This window comes from Podarcis raffonei, chromosome 14 (genome assembly GCF_027172205.1).
Source record: "Podarcis raffonei isolate rPodRaf1 chromosome 14, rPodRaf1.pri, whole genome shotgun sequence".
NCBI classification, from domain to species: Eukaryota; Metazoa; Chordata; class Lepidosauria; order Squamata; family Lacertidae; genus Podarcis; species Podarcis raffonei.
In genome coordinates, this window is record NC_070615.1 from 7,216,535 (window position 1) to 7,237,882 (window position 21,348).

At 46.0% G+C, this 21,348-nt stretch overlaps 1 protein-coding gene across 1 annotated transcript in view; it reads right to left on the reverse strand.

Moving 5' to 3' along the window:
• Positions 1-8,691: 8,691 nt before the first annotated feature.
• Positions 8,692-21,348, reverse strand: part of DUOX2 (dual oxidase 2) — a 52,653-nt gene continuing 39,996 nt past the window's right edge. The window contains exons 25-33 of the mRNA XM_053365183.1: positions 19,779-19,878; positions 18,194-18,243; positions 17,470-17,597; positions 16,844-16,997; positions 15,842-16,074; positions 14,917-15,075; positions 13,853-14,008; positions 11,990-12,118; positions 8,692-9,203 (exon numbers count right to left, since the gene is read on the reverse strand). Of these exons, the coding sequence (XP_053221158.1) occupies positions 9,081-9,203; positions 11,990-12,118; positions 13,853-14,008; positions 14,917-15,075; positions 15,842-16,074; positions 16,844-16,997; positions 17,470-17,597; positions 18,194-18,243; positions 19,779-19,878 (1,232 nt within the window). The 3' untranslated portion in view covers positions 8,692-9,080. The remainder of the gene's footprint in view (positions 9,204-11,989; positions 12,119-13,852; positions 14,009-14,916; positions 15,076-15,841; positions 16,075-16,843; positions 16,998-17,469; positions 17,598-18,193; positions 18,244-19,778; positions 19,879-21,348) is intronic.

Sequence of the window (21,348 nt, forward strand, 5' to 3'; positions counted from 1 at the left end):
AGTGCTTTGCTGCCTCCCTTCCGAGGGCATTTCTCCTTCAAAATCTAGCCCCGCAGGAACCTTTTCTCTTGCCCCAGGCACTGCAGCACAGCGTTCACCCTGGGAAGGGACACACCCAATGTATGCAAGACTCAGCGCTGCTTCAGTCTTAGACACAGATGATTTCTTGTAAAGCAATGACCTCTGTGTTTCCTTTCCGTCCACCATCAAGCGGGAAGAGGGCTATAAAATGTGCCTGGGGAATTCCACCCCTTGTGGAATTGAGTAAGATGGGGTAAAATCACAACTGTGATCTTGGTGGGGCTCATTAATTCTCCCCAGCCATGATTCCCAGTCTATATTTAGCACTGATTTGCTATATACGGTATTTACTTGAATCTAATGCTCACCTCTTTTTTGGCCAAATTACTTTGCGAAAATTAAGGTGCGCTTGGATTCAATGGCACATTTACATTTGCTAGCAAACCCTATAAGTCAGGGGTCAGCAAACTAAGGCCCAGGGGCCGAATGTGGCCCCCCAGGCTCATAAATCCGCGTCACGAAGCTGGAACCCGCTGCGAAGCTGAGACTCCCGGCGATGGCGATGGGAGGAAGAGGCCGAGCGGTGGTGGCTCTGCCACTCAAACGCCTGGTTTACCTCAGTGGCGTTTGATTGGCAGAGATGCCCCCGCGTTGCGCTGAGGTAAACCAGGCACACATCGCTGGGAGTCCTGGCTTTGCAGTGGGTTCTAGCTTTGCGGCGCAGCCTCTTCCTCCCATCGCTGTTGCTGCCCTGGTGCTCCTGTGGGCCAGAGAGCAGAGCAGATGAGCTCACTCTGCCTACCCATGAAAAGCAGTAGCAGTGGTGGTGGTGGTGGTGGCGGCGGCGGCAGCAGCCCCTGGGAAGGTAAGTGCAGCAGCTGGGGCTGGGGCTGGAGAGGAGGACTACTTGCTCCCTTCCCCTCTTCTTCCAGCTCCCCCCTCCCTTGGTGCTGCTTCTCTGTCCCGCCACAAGGTCTGAGGGACAGTGGACAGGCCCGCTGCTAAAAAAAAATTGTTGACCCCTGCTATAAGTGGTACAGGGTCATCAGAGCTAGGAGTTGGCAAGACAGTTAGAGGAAATGGAGTGTGTCAGGAACACAAGCCCAGCTATACTCATATGGTAGTGTAAAGGGAATTGGGGGTTGCTTGTGCGTAAAGGGTGCTGCAGCTCTAGGCAACGTTGCCTGGATAAACCTTTCCCTGGCTGGACAGCCCTTTCTCCATGGCTGTGTCAGTCACTGGCAGAATCCATCAGTGGGCGTTTCCTGAACTTCTTCCAACATAAAAATTCTTTGACCCCAAGTCTCCGCCTAGCCTCTCTGCGTGGAAGTCTCCTGCGCAGAGTGGGCGTGCCCAACGGAGGTCCTGGGCTCTCCCCGCTGCTCTCTGTGGAAGAGTCTCGGAGCCCTCCCTCCGCAGCCTCCTCTTTCTTCCTGGTGTCCCTCCTATTTCCTTCCTCAAATGAAGCTTGCTCTCTCTCCCTGCTGGTTCCTTCTCCTGCATCGTTAGGGAGCCTTACCTCCACTCTAGGCTCCGATGGCAGTTCCCTGACAGGTAGCTTCTACGCCAACCCTTGGCCATAATAATAATAATAATAATAATAATAATAATAATAATAATACGAAGAAGAAGAAGAAGAAGAAGAAGAAGAAGAAGAAGAAGTAGAAGAAGAAGAAGAAGAAGAAGAAGAAGAAGAAGAAGAAGAAGAAGAAGAAGAAGAAGAAGAAGAAGAAGAAGAAGATTATTTATACCCCTGCCACTCTGGGCGGCTATGTACACACCAAACAGTTAGAGCATACAGTGGTACCTCAGGTTAAGAACTTAATTCGTTCTGGAGGTCCGTTCTTAACCTGAAACTGTTCTTAACCTGAAGCACCACTTTAGCTAATGGGGCCTCCCGCTGCTACCGCGCCGCCAGAGCACGATTTCTGTTCTCATCCTGAAGCAAAATTCTTAAACCGAGCTACTATTTCTGGGTTAGCAGAGTCTGTAACCTGAAGCGTCTGTAACCCGAGGTACCACTGTATTTCCCCACACACCCAAAATGTCATGGGAACTACAGTTTGCCCTTCATAAAGCTACAATTCTTGGCACCCTTAATAAACTACTGTCCCCAGGATTCCTCAGGAGTCATACTTCGACTGTATGGGGTTGTATTCAGCTAACTGTTACTGAGAGTAGACTCATCAAAATGAATGGATCTTAATCTTGGAATAATAAATAGGCTACATTTCTTTTTCTATATTATTATGGTCTTCCTCACATTTATTTATTACATTTGTATCCTACCCTTTCTCCCAAAGGAGCCTAGGGAACTCAAGTACACTCATACCTTGGAAGCTGAACGGAATCCGTTCCAGAAGTCCATTTGACTTCCAAAACATTCAAAAACCAAAGTGCAGCTTCTGCAGGAAGTTCCTGAAGCCAATCGGAAGCTGTGGAAACCCCGTCAGAAGCTCAGCTTCCAAAAATGGATCGCAAACTGGAACAGTCACTTCTGGGTTTGCGACGCTCGAGAGCCAAAACGTTTGGGAACTAAGCTGTTCCACTTCCAAGGTATGACTGTACTCTGAGTTTTGCATGATTTCTGAAACTTTTTGTATTTCTCATTTTCCTAGTTTGTTTTCTTCTACCCTTTTCTGCTTTGATAGCTTTAATACTCAATAGACTACTGTTCTAAATTCACTCATACTTGTTCTCTTGTTTATCTTTCTTGGCAACTTAAAGGTGTGTGACGCTTTTGTAGCTTTCTTGTGATTGTGTGTATGTGTGAGAGTGAATAATCTTCATCATGACTTTTTTTTAAGTTTTTTTATTCAAAATTAAAACAAGACATATTATCCAAAAACATATCATCCTTGTCCCCCCCCCATTTTTCCTCCCTCCCTCCCACACAAAACCCACCCACCCCCACCCCACCCCCCGACTTCCCTCAGTTCCAGTCTTTGGTTTCTGTGAGACTGCTGTTTTCTGCATGTTACAAAGTTGTATAGATCCTCAAACGATTTAGCTGATTTTTATCAATAAAAAATTTGTGAATGTTTATTCAAAAATCTTCATCATGACATTTAGGGCTGCTTCATAAAATATTTTCCGTACGCAGGTATGATCTCCAAATAGAAAATTCACGTACTGTGTATATGATTCAGTGTTGACACACACGCGCACACACACGCACACACACCCTTGACTCCCAGTGTTGATTTTGAACCCTCAGCTGTATTTCTGAAAAGGAAGAAGCTAAAATGTTTAACTAAGCAGTCCTAATCTTTGTTTGATCATGCACACACACAGAAGCCAATAATCAGTGGTGATGGGTGCTGTAATTGGGTTGGGTACCCTACAATCCAATTCTGGGCCTGATCCAGCACTTACTTCCGAGTGGCTCTGAACTAATGCAGGATGATGTGGGACCAACCTGACCCCGATCTGGGCCCAAAAGCAATGCAAGAAATGCATGATCATGAGGTCGGGGTGGGGAAGAGATGCACCCAGGCTGCTGCACATCCCCTTTCGCCCAGTGCCTCACTTGCCCAGCTTTGGGAAGGCAGCGTGAGGGTTTCAAATTTGGGCCTTGCTCCCCCGCCCACAAAGCAGTGTGTGGCTCGCGGGTTCTGTGTTGAAGAACTCTTGAGGCCCACTTGGTATGAAAAGTTGGGCCATCTTGGTCTAGACCACTGGTGGTCTGATCTGAGGTGGGTTGCACCAGGAGCGTTTAACATCATTTCAATATATGGTAAAAGATTAAGAAATAATAATGATGATAATAATAACAACAACAATAAAAAAAAATATTTATACCCCACCCTCCCCAGCCAAGACCGGGCTCAGGGCGGCTAACAACCAATAATAAAAACAAGTTGATTAAAATACAACTTAAAAAACAAGATTAAAATACAACATTAAAACATTAAGATGCAGCCTCTTCACAGGAGGAGAAAGGAAAAAAGAAAGAGGGGGAGGGAATCAAATTGATTCCAAGCCAAAAGCCAGGTGGAACAACTCTGTCTTACAGGCCTTGCGGAAAGAAATCAGATCCTGCATAGCCCTGGTCTCATGAGGCAGAGCGTTCCACCAGGCCGGGGCCAGAGTTGAAAAGGCCCTGCCTCTGGTTGAAGCCAATCTAACTTCCTTAGGGCCTGGGACCACTAGGGTGTTGTTATTTATGGACCTTGAGGCTCTCCGTGGGGCATATCAGGAGAGGCGGTCCCGTAGGTACGAGGGCTCCCATATGCCTGTTTGGGTTGAAGGTGGGTCCTGGGTCTGAGAAAGTCAAAGGCTACTGGTCTGGACTGACTGGAAGAAGCTCTCTAGCGTTTCAGGGAAATGCCAGGGATCGAAACTGGGACCATTTGTATGCAAAGCAGATGCCTTATCTCATGTTTTGTGTTAAAGAGTATCAGGGTGAGCCGATCAGTGCCAACTATAATTATATTTATAATGGTGACAAAGCCTTGGTCATTCATAAAAGTAGTTATATGGCATCCGCTCGCAACATCATAAACCTTTTAAAAACAGGACAAAACAATCACTAAAACGAATAGCTACTGGGTAGGCCTGAGGGCACAAAAAGATCATCAAAAGACACCTTAAAATCCAAAGTGAGGGTATTTCTAAAGGTGCCTAAGGCAGAAGCTGAGGCTCACTGACACAGGTTTTCAAATTTTGTTAGGCTACAAACCAGAAATGTGGAGCATGGGTAGCCCAGCGTAGCCTTTTTAACAGACAAGTCAAAAAGTGAGTAGTCTGTTCTTTTCTCATTAAAGGAGGTGTCATAAGGTGTACAGTGACACTGATAAATGTGTTTTTCGTGTCAATCAGACAAACTGAGATTACCTCACAATAATAGGCCAAAGGGTTATTCTTACGTTACACGGAGTACAGTTACAAGCTGTCTCTGCACCTCTACCAACCTTTTCATCCAGGTGTGGTGCAGGATAAAAAAAAATCTGGCTCTGCTGAAAGGGTGTTTGCAGGCACTGCCAACCTTGGCCTGCAAAGCTGCTTTCAGGTGTCATACAAAACAGCTCTTTGAAAGGAGCTTCCAAAGCTTTTGCTCGGCAGCCAAAAACGTTTTCTTTCAAAAGGTGCCCTGATGTCACTGTGATGTCCAGTGAGTGGCCTATTCCCTTGCCCAGTGCCTGACAAGAAAAACTTGTATAAATTTCAGATGTTATATAACCCACCTCTTCAAAACACTTTGCAAACCAGAACAAATTGAGCAGCTATTCACAGTGGACTCGTTTTCCAGTTGAAGAATGTGCAGAATCTGCATATGCCTCTTCCAGAAACGCAAATCCTAACACAAATTGCTCAGATTTGGTCACCATCCACACCATACATTTAATCCAGGTAAACAGAGCTTTGTTAAGTGTGCTGGGAACTGGAGCTCTGTGAGGGGCAAATGACAGTTCTCAGGATTCTTGGGGGGAAGACATGTGCTTTGAAAGTATGGTATGGATGCGACCTGAGGCAGTGGCTTCACTCTGCCTTATTGACAGGGCCGGCCCTGTAAGCTCAGATTGAGGATCCCCGAAGCCACAGGCCGAGAGAGTGGAAGAGAGGCATTTGCCATGAGGAGGAAGCGTCTGACAACATGATCTTTTTGCTTGCATGGCCAACCAGTTGGAGCAGAACAAAACAATTAGGGCAAAATGTTTAAGCCACATTGGTAAAGGCACCCAGCACCCTCAGCTCAACCATCTAAGCCCCATGGATTTGAGGGGATTAGGATGCTCAGCTCTGTGGAAATAGTCACTAAACCCTGAGCTGCTCTGAACTAAGCGTTCAGTCAATCCTGACTAAACTTGCCCAGCTGCCCCTTGGTCTAGAAAATTATAACCCTTCCTTACAGCAGAGAGCCCCAGGGCTTACGAATGTGGCTTCAGCCCAAGAGGAAGCATACACCACTCAACAGCCGTCCCATGAGCTGGCAAGGATAGCAGCTGCTCCCAGCAAGAATCCATCAATGGAAACAGCTCTGCAGATGGCCTTACCAAGAAAGAGGCCAGCTAAGGCACGTTGGAGAAGAGCAGCATTTTGGAGCAAGTCTTGCCTGGCATTGCTGTTGCTCAGGCTTCCTCAACCTCGGCCCTCCAGACGTTTTTGGCTTACAACTCCCATGATCCCTAGCTAGCAGGACCAGTGGTCAGGGATGCTGGGGAATTGTAGTCTCAAAACATCTGGAGGGCCGAGGTTGAGGAAGCCTGCTCTTGCTCATTGAAATAAAGGATGGGCCACAGAGGTTCCTCAATGGAATCATTGCAAAGGCTGGATCTGGGCTCCCAAAGCTATGTCCCCAAGCTCTCATGCAAACTTGAGTTTCAAGAGGATGCAAACTTGAGTTTTAAGGAGGAATTGTAGGTCAGGTACAGAACGTGCTGTTGGTTGTCCTCTTTGAGGGATGGTGTGTTCTCAGGACCATATTCTGCCCATCACACGTGTCTGAATGGCAAGGAGTTCTAGGCGTGCAGGTTGTGTTTATTTTTATCCAGGTTGGGTTTATTTTGTAAAGTCACTGGAAGCTTATTGGAGCTGCACCCAATCATTCCCATGTGTGCCACCCTGAGTTCAATGGAGGAAGGATGGAAATAGAACTACAAACATAAGGTACTATGTAGAGTACACAACCTGGCATTTCACATGCTGTTGAGGCTCTTTATGAACTGTTCATATAACAGAAAGTAGGACAACCGTGTTCCCCCCCCAATATTTGTTTAATGTAAAAAACATTTGTGTATTTAAATAGAAAAGGCTATTGTCAGGTTGATTAATGAATACGGCATGCCCTATATTGTAACTAGGGATGGGGTAGAAACTCAGTTCCATTTGACTTTTAATGTGGACCTAAGTAATTAGCACTTACCTAAACAATATGTGAAACTAAATACAGCTATCCTTCAAAATTTCCTTGAGTTTTGTGATGCAGTTTTCCAAACAAAAAATGGGTACGAAAAGCTGTATCATGGGGAAGTGTGCATAGAAATGGACATATTAGTGAAAATAAGTAATGAAACTGCAGTACATTAGGGGAAACTGCTTGCAGAAATATGTATAATCAGGCAAAATTGCAGACAAAAGTGTGTGTGCTGGGAGAAATTTTCATGAGGACTTTAAAAAGAAATTGCAAACAGGTGCATAAATGTGAACTGAATTTAAGACTGCAGAGAAAATGGGAAATTGAGAAAAACCAAAACTGGCAGATTCATGCACCTCTAATTAAGCCACTTCTGCGCGATTGGGGGGATTCCTGGCCGTGTTACCCCCTGGTCGGCCAATCGGCTGGCTCAGGGGGCATGGCCTGCACTATTTAAGGCAGGATGCGGCCGGGGATCTCCCTCTTTGCCGCCTGCCAGCAGGACTCCCTCCACTGGTGGTTAACCCTTCCTGGACTTCAAGCAGATGGGCTGAAGTCGGATATAGTTGGTTAGGACCAATGCCTAAGCCAATACCGCTCATCACCTGTAACCAATAAAGTTATGGCTTTAGCCCATTAACCTTAATAATTGTGTCACGTGTCATTATTTCCACTGGCAGGGGGAGGGAACCTGCCACGCAATAACCCCTCCACTTTACAACACTGGCAGACACTACAGTGGTACCTTGGTTTGCAACCGTTTTGTATTACAACCATGTCAAACCCGGAAGTATGTGTCCCTTTTTTTGGATTACAACCCATTTTTTTGGATTACAACCCTTTTTTTTTGGATTACAACCCATTTTTTTGGATTACAACTCACCCTTTTTTTGGAGGTCCCATTGGCAAAAGTGTGCCTTGGGTTACAACCTGTTTTGGTTTACAACTGGACCTCCGGAATGGATTGTGGTTGTAAACCAAGGTACCACTGTATTCCTGATCATAACACTGAACTTTCTGCAAAAAGATAAAAGAAAGGACTGTACCAAAGTTGTGCTCCCCCAAGTTCCTACTCCACTACATCACTGGCTGTTTGACTCCAGCATCTGATCCTCAGAGCTAAACTGTTTCTGTAGTAGTTATTGACTGAGTTATCCACCCTAAGTCTCCTTCTAAAGGTGAAAGCCATCAGCTAAACATGACAAAGGCAAACACAAGCCATAACAATGCAGTTAGGTGATGTTCAGACACCTAAGCTGGTCAAAGCTATGTAACCATTTCAGTTCTCACCTTAGGAACTGTAGTTGTATGAAGGGAATGGGAGATCCTGGTGGTTGGGGCTGATAGGAGTTGGAGTCCAACAACAACACAGATTCCCCATCCCTGTGAAGAGTTTTCCTAAATGAGTCATCTAACACCCTGACAAAGTTACAGTATCTAGGGTTCTTTGCAGAAAGCCTAGACCCTTAAACCTCTCTCTCTCTATAATTTTTATTAAATTTTCTGTTTTACAATTTTGAATACTCATTTAAAGATTCTTAAAATATCAGTGACTTCCCTTCTTCTCTTTCCATGGTTCATTTTGCATATCATAAATCCCTGCATAGTTTACATAAACTAAACCATTCAGTATCCCATTATTACATCCATCATAAAAGGTTATTTATGGATGCCACTGCTGCGGCCCGTGTTTTGTTAGTCCCAAAAATGGAAAATGAACAAAGTCCCAACTAAAGAAGAATTGCAACTTAAGCTGATGGAATTATGTGCAGCTTGCAGACTTAACATATAGAATAACAGAACAAGAAGAACACACGTTCAGAGAAGATTAGAAAATGTTTATTGAATATACGGGGGGAAATTATGTACACTTAAAAACGTTGGCAGCATTAAGATAAATTCGACCCTTAAACCAGTTTCACACTGGTTTACCATTGCACTAATGCTCCATGAATAGGATGTCACATCACTTTCCATCTACACACAAACAAATGAGTGCTACAGCTATGTTTCCAGTCCATGCAGCAGTAACTTCTCAGAGGCATTAAAATTCTACGCAGGGATAAAAAGTACAGCTGTCCTTATGGTGCTAAAAGTAAGAATCCAATGTAAACCACGGTCAACAATGCACACTGGAAAGAGGACAGCTGATTGGGGAGATGAACATTCACCCCTCGGAAGCCCAGCAGAGTCTGCTAAAGGGCTAAAAGTTCTCATAGTGATGGATGAAATAGGCTTGATCGCGCTTGTTGATCTTCTGACACGCTTTCTCCACATTCTTGGTCATGCCTGGAGGGCCACAGCTGAACACACCAATCTTCCTCACCTGGAAACAACAAACCAAAAGAACTTGGTCACATTGGGCAGTAGCAGAAGAGAGGGGAGAAAGGGAACAGACACAGCCAAGGGACCAGCAGCTTTGGGCCCCTTCTTAAAATTTTCCACTCTAGCGGGTCATTAGAAAAGCATTTTATGTATTTATTTCATGAAATTTATACACCACTTGATTTTCATCATCATCATCATCATCATCATCATCATAACAACAATATTTAAAAGACTTAAAGCTAAAACAAGAAAATCTGACAGCAATAGTTAAAAACATACAAAAAGTTAAAATAGTAAAATAGGTTAAAATTCACACCAACTTTCTAAGCATCTTGGTAGGTTTGTCTAGACAAGAATATTTTCAGCAGGTGCCAAAAAGAATACAGGGAAGGCGCCTGTTTGATCTCGATAGGCATTCTTTAAATAAATGAATGTCTCAAAATAAGTGAACAGCAAAAAGGAGAGCGCCAAGTCCTGCTTTCTTCGATCAGGCTCTAAGCTCCAGGTGATACCTAAATGCATCCATGGCAGAGGCCTGCTCTAGAAGGAGAAAGAGAAGGAGAAGCAGAAGAAATTGCAGACATGAGCTGGATCATTTGAGGTCACACGTGGGGCACGCCAGTTTGAAATGCTCCCCCATGTTCTAAAACAAAAGAAATAATAGAAAGCTGCCTTATAAGAAGTCGGATTATTTCAATACGTAGCCTGGCATTCTCTGCACATACTGCAGGCTAGCCGCCAGTGTAAATGTCTTTCCCTGTCATCTGTTGCCTGATCCTTTCAAGTTTTAACTGCAGATACCGGAGGATTGAACCTTGCTCCTTTTGCATATAAAACATGGGCTCTACCACTGAGCTACAGCTCTCCCAACATGTGAACAGCAGAGAGGACATTTTTAAACCCAGGCGCCCCTCTCCAGACGAGTGTTTTATTCTGGATGTATCCCACAGCACGTTCTTGATACAACAACAGTGCATCAGTGGGTGATTTATTCTGCTTTAGTTTCTCCTGCGATCCTTCCCCAACCATATCCCATTATCGCTGTCCAGAAAGGCCATAACAAAGGACATGCTCCAGAACATTTGTGGTATAAAAAGTTACCGAACCTTTGCAGGAAGTTACAGGATATGCACTGATTGGAAGTGAAGCAGTGTGACGGCCCCAAAACTTCTGCAGGTGCAAAAATTGGAAATGGGATTGTGTGTGGTGGTCCCAATAGCATTGTGAGCACAAATAATCACAAATGTGGAATAAAATGGAAGTCCTTTTCTACTTCCATTACTTTTTTTTAGTTTATTCTACCACCTCAAGTTTCTACCACCTCATTCTGCAGCATGTGTAGAGGAAGGCTTTCCTAAATGCAGATTTCTATAAATACCCACTCACCCGCTTGATGTGCGTCCGCTACAACTGCAGAGTAAGGGCTGCAACTCCACACACACACACACACACACACACACACACACACACACCCCGCCTGGTTGTCCTGGCCCTGCTTCTGTGCGTTAAGAGCAAATCCCTTCCTCAATCAGGGAAAGACACACATAAGGGAGGACCCACAATGTTTGCCATCTAGGCAGGCAGCTGATTTATAGATTTCACATGACCGACTTTTCAACCGACGATTGCTACTGTGTGACATACATCGTGCTGTAAAACCTCCATTGCATCAGCTGATCTTTCTTTCTTTACACGACATACAAATGGAGCACTGCAATGAGGAAAGGAACTAACTCATGGCATACTTTTTATGTGGTAAAGGTCAATCCGACCTGAGAGTGCTGTTAAAAAAAATAAAAAATCCTGGCACAAGTTCAATGGTCTCTCACCCGTCTAGTCATCTTTTCATTTTTTTATTTATTAATTACGTAATTCCCTGAGTTAGTTTCAGGCATAGCAGATAGCGAGAAGAATAGCAGGTTTTAGCAGAAGCGGGAGTGTAGTGGAAGGGGGAAAATGCTGACTGTGACAAATGTAGGAAAGGGTGGAAATTGCTGCCTGCTTACATCCATGTACATGAGGTCAGGATAGGGGCAAAGAAAGTTGTGGCTGGATCAACAGCACAACTGAATTCCCTACGGGGGCCTTGAAAGAATAAAACAAAGTTAACTTCAGGCAAACGTCAGAGCACAAGCTCACAGGCACCCTCTTTGGAGTCATGAGGTTAAAGGAAACGGGTCCTAACACTAGGACAAAGGAAGGAAGACTGGCTGGAGGAGAAGGAAGAAGTCAAAGCATGGAAGGAAGCGATCTATACACCAACAAGAAGGAACTAACAGGAGTAAAAATAGGTCCCCTTTCTGTCTATCGTCAGCCGTCCCTTGTACAGGTAACTGTCTAAAATGCATTGTTGCTTTTTGTCCCAATAGCAGGAGAGATAGGAATCTGACCCAGTGGCTGGATCAAATTCTCTCTTCGGCACCAGAGGGATGCTAAGTGATGAAACATCACAGGCAGCACTGCTAATTACTCTTTAGGAAGCTTGTTGTGGTAGCTCTCCTCATCCTTTGCTCTGTGGCTGCTGGCCTGCTTTGCTTGCAGAAAAGCCCCCGGTTCATTCCCTAGGATCCCAATTTAAAATAATCTCAGGCAGCAGATGATGGGGAAAATATATCAGTGAGCAAACATCTGAGCACGGAGGAGGCAGCTTCCTGTGTTCCATTTAGCAAGCACGCTTGGCTAGCATAAGATCCCCTCTGTCGCATGAAGCCTGTTCATATGCAATGCACAAAACTGAATCCCACAACTGCCCACAGGAGCCCTCTGCCCATTGCCAGCACTGACCTCAGGGTGGACCTCTTGCAGTGAGCAGAAGAAAGGGACAAATGGCGGTCGCCCAAAGTGGGTGACAGACCGCAGGCCGGTGAACAAGCTCTGGTTGAGGACCTTCTGGAAGTGCCGCTCACAGATGTACTAGAAAGAGAGACGGTGACGGTCAGAGTATGGCTTGTGTCGGGGGAAGGAACCCACTGTTCACAGCCACCATTATCACCACCTTGTCGTTCTAGATCCCCCAACGTAGAAGCAGGTCTTGTTAGAACAAGCAATGTTCTGATCCAGGCATGTAGCCAGGAACATGATGTGGAGATCTACGGGTATACTAGTTTAATTTAATATACAATACGATAATCTTTATTGTCATTGTCTCATACAGAACAATGAAATTGGGGGGGGGGGGAATCTACATAAGACATTCAAAAACCAACAAGCCTGCTATCCCAGCCTGGTTAGCACCCTAAAAACTGTGATACCCCATTTTTAAAATACAATACACTCCCATAGAGACGCCTTACACTGCATTAAAAACCAAAATCGCATTTGGATAGAAACTGTTTCTCAGGAGGCTAGTCCGAGTCTTTATAACCCTGTACCTTCTTCCAGAAGGCAGAAGCTGAAAGTGATAATTTCCGGGGTGTGCACTATCCTGCGCTATCTCTGCAGCTTTCTTATAGCACCTGGAAGCATAGATTTGATCCAAGTTGGGAAGATTTGTGTCTAGAATATCTGAAGGACCACCAGCTTTGGCACAACTCTGCCTGCCTGTTAAGAGCTTTGGGGAGGCTCTGCTGCACAATCCCACCAATGTCTCACGTGGGCTTGGTGGAAATGCAGGACAGGGCCTTCTTTGGTGGTCACACCTAGGTTTGGAAACTCCCTCTTCTGGAAGGCTTCTTTAATTCCCTCCTTTCGCATTTTCAGAAAGATCATTAAAACCGTTTTTTTTAGACACACTTTCCATACTTCTTCATGCTTGGAGGCTTATGACACTGCTATTTTTAGTGTTAATTATGGGTTTTAAATTTATTTTCTTCTCACTATTTTATTATCCTTGTGAACTGCTTCAGAGAGGGAAACTATGTGGAAGTGAAAAGTGGTATATAAATTCATGCATAAACTAATGATTTTTTTTTAAAAAAATGCATGTGGGTTGGTGGGAAAACTAATAAGGTAACAGCCAGAACAGCTCAGGTAATATGTCTAAAGTTATTAAATATAAATAAAGTAATATTGAATTTTATACATAAAAGAAGGACCTACTAATTAATAATACTTAACACTTGTAGAGTATATCACTTTCACATGTTCAAAGCACTCTGCACACAACTTCAAGCCTTACAACCACCTTTTAAGGTAGGCATTACTATTAATTATTATTATTATTATTATTATTATTATTATTATTATTATTATTATTATTCTGCTCCCTATCTTGCAAATGCGGGGACTGAGGCTGAGATAGCATTCATGCCAAAGGATAAATTCAAACCAGGGATTTCCTGAATTGTAGCCAGTCTCATATACACTATGCTACACCAGCTCTAGTATTTGTCAATTGTGCACAGCACCATTTTTCTCGTCTGGCAGAAAAAAGAGCAGGAGCAACTGGGAAGGTCACTGGTGTTGTGCTTTTGCTTTTATCTTCATATGTAAAAAACTTAGGGCTTATCCAGACTTAACCTTTTGCCTTGCTCCTTCCAGGCAGATGCCCCCACTTTAAGACTCGGTGTCCAAGCATTTTTTTCTATTTTGCCCTGAGCTTTCCCTGCGAAAACCTGCTCTTTAAAGCGGAATCAGAACCAACGTCAATTCAGGTTTTCTGCACATATGTGGTGGGCTGCTCTGCAGTTTTTGCATGTAGGGGCTCACCAGCATGGTGGTGCGCAGGTCAAACTTCTCCGCCAGCTGTGTGATGTAGATGTGCACGGAGACCAGATCGCACTGATCGTTCTCCTCCACCTCTCGGATGATGTCGGCCATCCACTCAAACTGCCGCTGAGTCCGCGTCACCCAAATGAAATAGATCTGGGAACAAGGGGAAAGTGAGCACGGCTGTTATCAGAAATCCCCTGAAACGACACCTGCGCCTCCTGAATGGGCTCCTCCTTCCAAGCTCTTGCATCAAAACCTCTCTGCTCACCTGGACCCTCTCATCCTTTCAACTCCATGGGCTGAATCTAGAGGCCTGTCACTGACCTCCTCTGGACTTCTAAATTGCACCAGGAAACATCACTGGGTCATGTCAGAACTTCATGCTTTGACCTCTATATCCATTATCATTTCACCATCACTTGCTGTGATCCTTTTGGATCTTCTCATCCGAGCCCAGTGATTGCTTGTGCATACCAAGCTAAGCTTAGTAGAGATGCAACTCCTGCAATTTTCAAGGTCTAATTCCAAGTGATTATACACCACAAGTTGTTCATCATGGGAATATTAAGCATCCCCGTATTAGGGGAAAGCATGCTGAAGCTTCTATGGCTGGGGTAGCAAATGTGGTGTCCTCCAGATGTTGCTGGACTACAACTCCCATCATCTCTGACCATTGGTCATGCTGGTTGGAGCTACTGGGAAATGGGGTCCTACAATATCTGGCCGGCACCAGCTTGGGGGAGGATGGTTTAAGGCTGCCAAAGGAGAGACTGTAAAGTCAGGGAAAACTATGAAAGAAATATGATTGCTCATTTTCTGTTACTTATATAGTCCACAAAACCTCCATGGGAACAGGATGATGGCATATGTGCTCTGTATTAGGTTCTCTAGAGATATTTTTAAAAGGGTGCAAGAGGACTCAAAGTAAAGTTCACATCTCTTCTGCTAACTGCTATGAGAGACACATCTTACGCTTTGAGAACCACACCAAGCCCCTTAACACTGACTCAGTGGCTAGCAAGGACAAGAATCCAGCCAGCTCTCCATTCCTTCAAGCTCACCTTCTTGCACAAGATCCTGGACCCAACTGATGACTTGAAGACGAGATCTTTGAGGATGGAAGCAAAGGGCGTCACCCCAATGCCTCCTCCCACCAGCACAGACACTTCAAACTTGTTCCATTCCTGGTGCCCCTCTCCAAAAGGTCCATCCAGGTAGAGCTGGAGAGAGAGAGAGAGAGAGAGAGAGAGAGAGAGAGAGAGAGAGAGGGAGAGAGAGAGAGAGAGATGAAAACAAAACTTCACTTGCTTCCAGGGCTGGCGCCAGAACTTGGCACTATTGAGCCCCTGCTGAGCCCACACCCCAGAAGGGTGCCCGCTGGATCATTTCCTTTTCCTCCCTGGTGTCACTGCCTGCTGCCCTGCCCTGCCTTAGCATTCAAGAGGAAAAAAAACAGCATAGGTGCAGACTGGTCTCTTAAGGCAGCGGTTGCAGAAGGAGAGGGGAACAGAATAAACATTTCATGAGACATGAGGAAGAGGGACCCACTCAGGGAGCCTGAGGGCCAGCACGGCTTGCTCCTTTGCTCAGATGACAGAGCAGGATGACTCCCACTAAGTCTAGTTAGCAAGAGCTGACTTCTGCCTACAACTAATAGTTTGGGGTAGGTATTGGAGGGATGGCTTTTTGCCAGGAATGGGGAACCTGTGGCTATCCAGGTGTCACTGAACTCCAACTCCCATCAGCCCCAGCCATGGTGGCGAATGGTCAGGGATGATGGGAGCTGTAGTCTAGCAATGTCTGGTGGGCCACAGATTCCTCTTCCCTGTTTAGTTTTCTGAATTGGTAGCAGAGGAAGCAATTTTGTCGTTGGAACCAGAAAGCACAAGTGCTTTTAAGTATCTATTGAAGACATTTCTGTACCGCGGTTCTTTAAATCTATGCTAGGGTGGGTGAGGTGGAGAGAACGAGACGTTATAGCCTTACCTTGGGATATTTGCCAATTTCTGCTACGCTTTCCGGGGAGTAAAGCTCCCGCAGCCGAGTTGTCCAAGGCCCAGCTGCTCGAATGTGCAGGCTCAATGTGTCCTCATGGGGGGCAGAGGTCAGCGTGAAGGGGTGGTACTCAGTGGTCCCCAGAGATAAGCAGGCAATCCGAACCCATTGCCCAGACCTGTAGTCAAAGTCCTGGGGCCTCTGGAACTGGAGGCGAGTGACTCCTGAGCCAAGAAAAAGGAGAGGCCTGAGCATGTTTGCCATTAAGGCACGAATCATAGAACTGGACCGACTCCAAGGGTCATCTAGTCATCAGGAATCTCAGCTAAAGGTATCCAGTCCCAATACCGTCCACTCAAGTCCCAGCTAAGCAGGCTGAGCTGCCCCTGTCTGGGCCCAGTAAGAGCCCTAAGCTGCTCCTGTTGTCAAAGTTGTTCCTGCCCAGAAGGAGCATTTCCTTCCTCCCTGTCCGTCCCCTGAGAAAGCTCTCTTCAAGGCAGCCCTGCTCCCTCGAAGAACAGCTCCGCCACTGACAAATATGGCAGCCTAGCACCAGAGAGAGAGGATAGGGTCATCTCAGATCAGGGGTGTGGAACCTCAGCTCCCATGGCCAAATGCAGCTCTCTAGCCCTCAGAAGTTCTGCCAGGCCACGCCCCTCTCCAGGCCACACCCCCTCATTGGCCCTGCTTCAAATCAGGAGTGTTTCTGCCTGGCTGGAATGGGTCTGTGAAGTCTGACAGGGCTTCTTGCTTGTCCAGATGAAGGAGTGGTCTGTGGAAGAACACACCCTACTTTACATTCCTTGCTCCACCCACTTCAGTATCTGGCCCCACCCACCACTGGCCTGTGACTCTTGGAAGGTTGCCCAGAATGTGGTCCCTGGGCTAGAAATGGTTCCTCACTTGTCTTAATGTTACTAGTGATAGATCAAGGACAGGAAGTTCCTCCCACCGTATTTTAAACAGAGAGAGGATCAGCACCAGAAGTTGTACCTGATGGGAGAAGTTCAGCCTTCACAACAGCAATTTCCACCTTCTTCCTGCTCAGGCTGATGAGTTTGTCTGCCCCATAGATAAGGGCTGGGACAATGAAATAAATGTGGAAGCGGGGCTGCTGGATCAGAGCGTAGCTGCCGTGGATGATAACCTGGAGGAGACATCACAACCCAACACTTCAGTTATATTGCATTGAGCAGAAAAGAAAAACCTCTTCTTCCACGACTGTGCTCAAGTGGGCAGGCAGAGCACCAAAGGATCTCGCACAAGCAAAGAGCTATATATTTCTACCTAGAAGCCTCCATGAACATCCAAACCTGCCTCATGCCGAGCCAGAACACTGATCCATCCAGCACAGCAGGATGGAGAACATGGGCTTCCTCATTGCAGAAACTGCGAATGCCAATCTCCCCCAAATCCTGACTCATTGTGTATTGTTTACATTTGGTCACATCCACACGATGCATTTAAAGCACACGGTTTCCTCCCAAGAATCCTGGGAACTGTAGTTTATTAAGGGTGCTGGGAACTGCAGCTTTGTGCAAGCTTTAAATGGATGGTGCGTGGGTGTGCCTTTTGTTACAATTGCACTAGGGTAGAGGCAGGGCTCCAGAGTGAATTACCAGGATATAGAGAAGCACGTAGAGATGGTGAGTGATCCAGAACCCCTGGAAGCTGATTCGCCGGAAATAGTGAGTTGCAAAGACATACATAATGGCGAGGACAACTAAAAGCAGCACCCCAGTCATGCCTGAGAGAGAAAGGAAAAAAAGAGGAACACGTGTTAAAATAGACAGCCGCCATGTGTGGTCCTGCTCATAGCTGTCAACTTACAGATCTGAAAATAAGGGACTAGCAGCCTCATAAATAAGGGATCAGCAGCCAAAATAAGGGATTTTCCAGGCACAGGTATGTTCATCTTCTGAGCCCCTCTGAGCCAAAGGCAGAAAGCCCAGCCAGCAGCCAAACGAAGCCTCAAGCGGTGGTTCCCACAGCGCAGCAACAGGGCAAAGGGGATGCAGCAAGGAAAACCACTGCGGCCGATTTGATTGGCACAAGGCATGCAAGCTCCACCCCCCAGTCGTTCTTAGACTCCTTATTGGATGAGCAACGCAGCCAAGCAACACAGTTGGAGCCTCCCTCCTCCCTGGCTGGCAGGGAGGGAGGGAGAGGAGCTGCTTCCTTTGAAACCCGGGAAATTTAAGGGACATCATCAATAAGGGACAGCAGCGGGACACAGCGCTGGGATAAGGGAGTTTCCCGCCAAATAAGGGACGGTTGACAGTTATGGTCCTGCTGCTGCAACCCACCCACCCTCCAAGAGCCCACACCTCCACTTGCCCTTACCTGGGACAGTCTCAAAAAACCACCAATAATATTTGCGAGGAAACTGTGACCTGGAAAGAAAAGAAATGATGGCACAATGTAAAGCCTTGATAAGCACAAGCAACGCAGACTGGAACGAAAGCGCTATTGACAATTAGGATTGCAGCCCAAGTGTTATTTATTTGTCTTAACTGCTGTTTTTGGAAATAAGCAGCTCCACGTGATGGCATTGAAAAGAGGGGAACTGCAGGAGAGAAAGAGAACCCTTGCCTTTGCCCTGTGCGGTTTCCCCCCAAAGTCATTGCTTACTATACAGAGGAAAAACAAAAAAAGTTTTGAAGGTGCAGTGATACAGACTTGGGATACAGAGGAAAGGATGAATAGCACCGCCACTCCCTGATCTTGAAAGAAGTCATGTATGAGTCATCATTACAGTGGTACCTCTGGTTACGTACTTAATTCGTTCCAGAGGTCTGTTCTTAACCTGAAACTGTTCTTAACCTGAAGCACCACTTTAGCTAATGGGGCCTCCCGCTGCTGCCGCGCTGCCGGAGCACGATTTCTGTTCTCATCCTGAAGCAAAGTTCTTAACCCAAGGTAATATTTCTGGGTTAGCGGAGTCTGTAACCTGAAATGTCTGTAACCTGAAGCGTATGTAACCCGAGGTACCACTCTACTATTATTTTAAAGCAAGGAATCTTGACCTCTCCTTTGGGCCTAAGTTGAAGAAATCTTGTGAAAATAGGGTATGTGCAGACTGCGATTCAATGCAGCTGGTTTCAATGCCTCTGTTACAGGGGTCAGCAAACTTTTTTCAGCAGGGGGCCAGTCCACTGTCCCTCAGACCTTGTTGGGGGCCGGACTATATTTTTTTGGGGGGAGGGGAATGAATGAATTCCTATGCCCCACAAATAACCCAGAGGTGCATTTTAAATAAAAGCACACATTCTACTCATGTAAAAACACACTGATTCCCAGACAGTCCAAGGGCCAGATTTAGAAGGTGATTGGGCTGGATCCGGCCCCCGGGCCTTAGTTTGCCTACTCATGGTTTAGAATGTTGCCTAGACAGGACTTTTGGAGTATTCACAAGACTGGTTCAATATTTCAAAATCCACCAAAGAAGTATTGGGCTTCCCATGCTAAAACAGTGGTGAGAAAAAGCTCTAACTGCACAAAATGCTTAAAGATCATGGCTTCTGTTCTTTCTCCAGCCATCTGGGTTGCCCAGCTCTCCTTTGTGTTCTTCAGCTATTACCGTGTTTTTCGCTCTATAAGACGCACTCCCCCCCCCTCCTAAAAAGTAAGGGGAAATGTGTGTGCATCTTATGGAGCGAATGCAGGCTGCGCAGCTATCACTGAAGCCAGAAGAGCAAGAGGGATCGGTGTGCAGTGATCCTGCTAGCTCTTCTGGCTTCAGGGCTAGCCACGCAAAGCCTCTTGAGCACAGCAGGAGCACTCCTGCCTCTTGGCTCAAGAGGCTTTGCATTGCTTTCTTGTTTCTTGTTTTCCTCCTCTAAAAACTAGGTGTGTCTTATGGTCAGGTGCGTCTTACAGAGCGAAAAATACGGTATGTATGAAGGGGGAGAAGGCACTCCCAACTTACCCATCGTTTGTAAAGGTGTTGGAGAAGAGGCAGGACAGGACGCTGAGAGGGGTGACTGAGAAGATGTAGACATTCACAATATGGCCCAGAGTATGCAGAACTGCAGGGGGCAAAAGTAGTGAGAGAATGCATCCACAGCAACAACTATAAAAGCAATTTCAAATCTGTTCCGGGCTGTTTGCATTCTCTCCCCCCCCCCTTTTAAAGCAAATTCACAGTCCTTGAACTGAAATACAGCTAACTCTTTGAAAGTTGCACTTCTCTGACTTTCATTGTGCAGTTTTCCCTCCAAACAACGTCTATGAATTAAATGAATATATTAGGGGGAAACATGCATAAAAGATAACCGTGAAAATAACATAAAATGCATTCTATTAATACACGTTCCTTGCAAAAATGTGTGCATTGATCAAAACTGCAGGCAAGATGTGTTCATTAGGAGAAATAAATAAAATTAGGAGAGATAAATGAAGAATTTTCAGGATTTATTTATTTATTTATTGAGATTGCAGATGGCTGTGGAAATGTGAAAAACCGAATTTTAGATGGGAAAAATGAGGAAATTAAGAAACGGAAATTAACAAATTCACCCATCCCTACATAAACTGCATGCCGTTTGGAACCCGCAACCCTCAGGAGTGGCTTTTCTGGCAGCTGGAAGGGGCTGCAGTAGAAATGAAATGTGGGGAAAGTCCCACTTTGCAACCAAGCATTTGTTTTGTTGTTACAAAACAGCGTTGATCATGCGATAGCTGCTGCCAGCCAGAGTAGACAACACTGACTTACTATAAAGCAGCTTCCCAGGTTCCTCACTTGGCACCTGCACTACTTTCCTATTAAAGGGGTAAAGGGACCCCTGACCATTAGGTCCAGTCGTGGCCGAACCTGGGGTTGCGCGCTCATCTTGCTCTGTAGGCTGAGGAGCCAGCGTTTGTCCACAGACAGCTTCCGGGTCATGTGCCCAGCATGACTAAGCCGCTTCTGGCGAACCAGAGCAGCACACGGAAATGCCGTTTACCTTCCCTCTGGAGCGGTACCTGTTTATCTACTTGCACTTTGACGTGCTTTCGAACTGCTAGGTGGGCAAGAGCAGGGACCGAGCAACGGGAGCTCACCCCGTGGCGGGGATTCGAACCGCTGACCTTCTTATCGGCAAGTCCTAGGCTCTGTGGTTTAACTCACAGCAAATACTTTTTCGTTGTGTGCCAAAGCCCCATGACCCGCAGTGATCCAGTGAGGGGCAAAAGGGTTCCCTGCTGCGTTGCGCTTTAAATTCCCCACGGAGCCGGCCAGCTGAACCCGCTCCCCGAGCGCAGCCCCACCCAGCTCCATCGGTGTGGCCAAGCACCAGCAAGCAGGACGCCAGTCTCTGCCCCCTGGCCAGATCACCGTGGGGGCCTGAGGCCTGACCGCAAAGCCACCCACCAAAGGAGGTAAGCGGACTTCTCTTAGGTCTTTTAAGGTGTTTTGGCTGGTGGTCTTCAGCTCCTGTATTTGATGGTGATCTTAGCTGTTGTACTTTTTATTGTATTTTATCGTGGCAACATTTTGCTCTTAGGTGGATGATAAT